General features: G+C 44.5%; 1 protein-coding gene across 1 annotated transcript in view; it reads left to right on the forward strand.

Annotated features, from left to right (window-relative positions):
- The first annotated feature begins 2,860 nt into the window (after window positions 1-2,860).
- LOC106814895 (sodium-dependent proline transporter-like) overlaps window positions 2,861-5,547 on the forward strand; it is a 5,302-nt gene continuing 2,615 nt past the window's right edge. The window contains exons 1-4 of the mRNA XM_014819271.1: window positions 2,861-2,968; window positions 3,640-3,781; window positions 4,124-4,258; window positions 4,669-4,742. Coding sequence (XP_014674757.1) covers window positions 2,886-2,968; window positions 3,640-3,781; window positions 4,124-4,258; window positions 4,669-4,742 — 434 coding nt within the window. The 5' untranslated portion in view covers window positions 2,861-2,885. The remainder of the gene's footprint in view (window positions 2,969-3,639; window positions 3,782-4,123; window positions 4,259-4,668; window positions 4,743-5,547) is intronic.

Genomic DNA, 5,547 nt, shown 5'->3' on the forward strand with positions numbered 1-5,547 from the left:
AGAGGGAGAGAGGAGAGAGAGAGAGCGAGGAGGGAGAGAGGGAGAGAGAGACAGGAGAGAGAGGAAAGACGACGAGAGGACAGACAGAGAGAGATGATGAGAGATCGAGGATGAGACGATTGAGAGAGGAGATGAGAGAGAGAACAGACGAGAGGCTGAGAGCGAGAAGAGAGACGAGCGAGAGCCGATGACAGACAGGAGGAGAAGGGGTAGAGAGAGCGAAGAGAGAACAGCCCCCCCCCCTGAGAAGAGGGAAGAGCGAGATGAGAGAGAGGGAGAGAGGGAGAAATGAGAAATCAATATATATATATAGAGAGAGAGAGAGAAGAGGAGAGAGAGAGAGAAGGGAAATTAATAAAAAACAGCTCATCAAATCGATCTTTTTTCGATTTTCCGACTGTTTAAACAGAATCCTAACGTAGTTGGAGATCCTTAGCGTTCCAGTAGCGACCGCTAGCGGTTATACGGCGAAGATGAGAACAAGGAGAGAGGAAACTGGTCAGGGAAGCTGACTTCTGCTCTCCTGTTCTGGGATATTGCGTTGGCCTGGGTAACGTCTGGCCAGGTTCCCTTTACAGTTTGCGCAAGGAACGGGCGTGAGTTGTGTAGTCATTATCAGGCAATTATATAGATCTCAATGTTGACGGTAGGGTGTTTTTTTGTAATTTGATTTTCTATTTTTTTAGCATGTTTTTTTTATTTTTTTCTTATGAGTTTTTCTTGTTTTGTCTAGTTAATTAATATTTAGTATAGTATATATATTAATAATTTATTATATATCAATATATATATGTGTATATATATATATGTTATTATTTAGTAATATATATATTATAGTATAGAGAGTATAGGAGAAGAGAGAGAGAGGAGTGAGAGAGAGGGGAGAGTGAGCGTTTATTTGAAGTTTTATTATGAATGTTACATTTTAGTGTTTTTTAGCGGGTATTCGGTGTCATGAGTATCATGAGTAGGGGGGGGGGGCGGATTCTTTTCAGTACATCAGGAGTGATACGTATTAATGATTATAGTTTTGATTCTTATTAAATAATTCTTATAATAATAATAATAATCTAATATATATTATTTTTATTTTATTATTATTTATGATTATTTATTTTATTATGTTATTATTAATTATTATTGTTATTATTATTATTATTTATTATTATGTATATTTTCTTTCCTGCCGCAGGACGTCTTCTTCCCTCATCATCATGCTTGGCGTTCGTCGGAATGCCGAATATTCTTCTGGAAACTGTCGCGTGCGGGGAGGTTCAAGAGTGAAAGGTCGTCAGCAATTGTGGGGAGTGATCAGTCCATCTTCTCAGGTTCGGTTCCACTCCAACTGATGTGTATTAACGGTCACTCTATGGAAGCATGGGATTTTGTCCTTTATAGACAGGCGGCCGTTCATTAGAGGTGTCCGCCCACACACGGTCTTTGCTGTTTATCGAGAGCAGTCAGCATGTGTTAGTAGATGTAGATACATGTCTACGAGTGATATAGTAGTATATTATAGTAGTATATAGTATATAGCAGTTACATGTATATATATGTGCAATGACTGTTAGTATATATATATATATATTATATATGGTGATGTGAATTAATATAATAGTATGTATATGTGCATGGGTATATATATATAATTATATATATATATGGTGCATGGTGTATTATTATTGATATAGTTATGTGCATGGGTGTATGATAATATATTATATATAATATTAGTATAATTTATATATTTATATATGTGCATGTGAGTATATATATATAATATGTATATATTTATATATATATATGTGTGTGTGTGTGTGTGTTGTGTGTGTGCGTGCGTGGTGCGTGCGTTGCGTGAGGGAGAAGTGCGCGTGTGGTGTTGCGTGACCGGTGTGTGTGTTGGTGATGTGGCTGCCTGTGTGTGTGTGGTGGTGTGTGTGTGTGTGTGTGTGGGTGTGTGTGTGTGTGTGTGTGTTGTGTGTGTGTGTTGGAGTGTGCGTGTGCTGGATTGTGTGTGTGTGTGTTGCACATGGTGTGTGTGTCGTGTTGTGTGTGAGTGTTGCGTGTGGTGTGTGTGTGTGTGGTGTGTGCTGTGTGTGTGTGGTGTGTGTATATATTGTTATATGTCTATCATCTCTCTCGGTGCATGGTATAGGATCGCAATAGGTTCGTCTGTTGTCGTTCATGTCGGTTATTTACGTACAATCTTCTCATCAGCGCTGGATTCTCTACTATCTGTCGACCTCCTTAGAGCGAGATGTCGTGGTCTACTGCGACACGAGTGGAATACAAGAGTACGTGTAATCGATGTTTGCTGTTAACGTAGGTGTGTGTGCAGCGTGCGTGTGGCGTAGTGCGTTGTGCGGTGCCGTGTGATGCTGGTTGATGCTGTGTGATGTGGGAGCGCTGTCGTGTGTGTGTGTGTGTGTTGTGTGTGTGTGTGCGCTGGTGGTGTGATGTGTGCTGTGTGCCGTGTGCGTGATGTGTGTGTGTGATGTGTGTGTGTGTGGTGGCGCGTGAGTGTGTGTGTGTGTGGGTGTGTGCATGGTGTGTGGGGGGGGGAGCGTGCTGTTCATGTTGTGTGTGGATTGTGTGTGGCGGCTGTGTGCGTTGTGTGTGTGTGTGGTGTGTGTGTGTGCGCGCGGTTTGCGTGAGAAGCTCATATGATAGTGTGGTGTGGTGTGTCGATGGATGCGTTACGTTAAGGCACCAATCAATTAATATTATGCCCTTAAGTAAATCCGTATAAATTCTCTCTTTTCTCTCTCTTTTCTCTCTTTCTGTTGTCTCTTTCGGGTCTCGCGCCATAATGATTGCTTATGACTGACGGGCGAGGAGCTGCGAATGGTTCAGAGGGGCGTTAGTTCGGTCGCAAGGTCTGCTACATGCTAGGCACATGGCCTGAAGATTCAACATGGCTGCAGCGGGGTGGAGCGCGGGCTTCACCAGCGAGGAGTAGGGGCTTCGAGGTGGCGTATCTCAGCGGATCGGTGGAGAAGACTACCTTTTTCTCCGTCTCTTTCTCCGTGTCTCCTTCACTCGCTAGGTGTGTGTGTGTGTGTGTGTGTGTTGTGTGTGGTGTGTGGTGTGTGTGGTGTGATTCCTCTCTCCTTCTCGTCTTCTGCTTCGCTCGTTCTCTCGTCGGTCTGGTCTCTACGCTTTCTCTTGCGCGCTCCCTCGCTCTCCCTCGTTCTTGCTCTTCTCTATCTCTGTCCACTCGTCTGCTCGGCGGCGTAGGCTGCGTGATTGTGCTGTGGCGCTGCGTGCGTGATGTGCGTGTGTGTGTGTGTGTGCGTCTCTCTCTCTCTCTCTTTTTTGTTTCTCTGTCTCTCTCACTGTATTGTATTTCTCTCTCCTTCTCTCCTTCACTCGCTCGCTCTCCCCCACTTCTCCCTCCACTCTGTGTGTGTGTGTGCGTCGCCAGCTCTTTCTCGTTCCTTCTCTCACGCCCTTCCCAGGTAGCAATTTGGAGCCAATAATTCTCATAGATATACAAAACTTCCTTTCACCCCTCATGAACAAGTGCTGCCGCCGTGCGGAATTATAACAACGTATTTTGTGATGATTTAGAATGATTTTATCTCTGAATTTCTGAATCGCTACGTGATTGTGACCTGTAACCTCTGACCTTTCGTGCAGCTTTCGAGTGATGAAGATTGACCCGGAAAATCCGGGACTCACCGGCATGCACGGGCTCGATTGGGAGATGGTCTTGTGTTTGTTGCTCGCCTGGATTCTTGTCTGCGCATGTCTGTGCCGTGGGATCAAGAGTTCCGGAAAGGTGAACCAGGCGACGCCATCTTTATTTTTCCAGATGTAACAAATGAATAGATTAGCATTAGAACGACGATAGATAATAAAAATTACGTAGCTAAACTAATTTGCTACCATCTTGGAAACGCGTTTTTAATTCGAACACTCAGGTTGGTTAGACAGAAACCTGGGTTTAGCATTGCACATTCTGTTTTTCAAGAAAGACATGGAATATCTTTGCTTTTCTGAAGAATTGACTGAATTGTCTCAGTCGGTCAGGTGATCTAACCCGATAGGAGAAAACGTGTTCTACGTCACCCGCGTTAACGTCCGTGATTGGCCATAATTCACGAATTTTAACCAATCGTAGGTCGTGTACTTCACTGCCACGTTCCCGTACCTCGTACTCGTCATTCTGCTTATCAGAGGAGCGACGCTAGAGGGCGCCATCGACGGCATAAAGTTCTACCTGATACCCAAATTTTCCAAGCTTCGTAATCCTCAGGTAAATAAAGGCATCACATGTACATACAGACACACACACACACACGCGCGCGCACGCACACACACACCTACACGCACACGCACACTCGCGCACACACACACGCGCGCGCACACACACACACACCACACACGCACACTCACGCACACACACACACACACACACACACACACACACACACACACACACACATATATAATATAGGGAATCATCATTTACGTATAGTGTCATCCTGCCGCTCTCGTTCTCACGCGCGAGAGATAATTGATCTCGTTGCCAATATTGTGCGGCCCGCCGGGGGACGCGTCACTGAGACAATGGTAATTACTCTCTAATTAGAAATCTCGTCCGTAATGGCATTAGCGGCAGCTTCCGTCATGCGATATCTGCTTAATTGTCGCCTGCCGTGTTAGATGGATAGTGTGTCGGCCGCTTTCGGGGGCGCCGGCAGGGATGTTGGAATCGGGGTAGGGGTCATCATAGGGATGTTGGGGGTTAGGGTATATAAATCGGTTCACGTGGCGATGGCCACTGTATTTACATGCGTAGAAAAAAATAATTCGAATAAAAAATAAAATTAATATGTAGCAAAAATATTGATGAATAAAAAAACATTTGTCAATTACGTAGTCTAAGTTATTATCCACGTCTATGATCATATATCCCAAATAAAGATATAAATAATAAGACGTTATATATATATATATATATATTCATATATATTTATATATAAGGGGATGGTGGGCGTCTGAGGGTGGGCGCCGACAGGGATGGCGGTAGTTGACCACGGTGTTGAATCACGTTTGGCTTCTCGGTGCAAATAAAAAAATCCCATCTCGCTGGTAAATGCATCAAGCTAACGCTGGATGACAGCTCGCTCGCTTTGTCTCAGCCTAATGCAGCGGCATCGCCGCACGCACGCACGCACGCACGCACGCACGCACGCACGCGCGCGCGCGCGCAAACTAAAGCCGTCTCTATCTCTCTCTCTCCTCTCTCTCTCTCTCTCTCTCTCTCTCTCTCTCTCTCTCTCTCTCTCTCTCTCTCTCTCTCTCTCTCTCTCTCTCTCTCTCTCTCTCTCTCTCTCTCTCTCTCTCTCTCTCTCTCTCTCTCTCTCTCTCTCTCTCTCTCTCTCTCTCTCTCTCTCTCTCTTTACTACTACTACTACTACTACTACTACTACTACTACTACTACTACTACTACTACTACTACTACTACTACTACTACTACTACTACTACTACTACTACTACTACTACTACTACTACTACTACTACTACTACTACTACTCTC

Source organism: Priapulus caudatus, unplaced genomic scaffold (assembly GCF_000485595.1).
Source record: "Priapulus caudatus unplaced genomic scaffold, Priapulus_caudatus-5.0.1 Scaffold1000, whole genome shotgun sequence".
In the NCBI taxonomy this organism is placed as follows: Eukaryota; Metazoa; Priapulida; class Priapulimorpha; order Priapulimorphida; family Priapulidae; genus Priapulus; species Priapulus caudatus.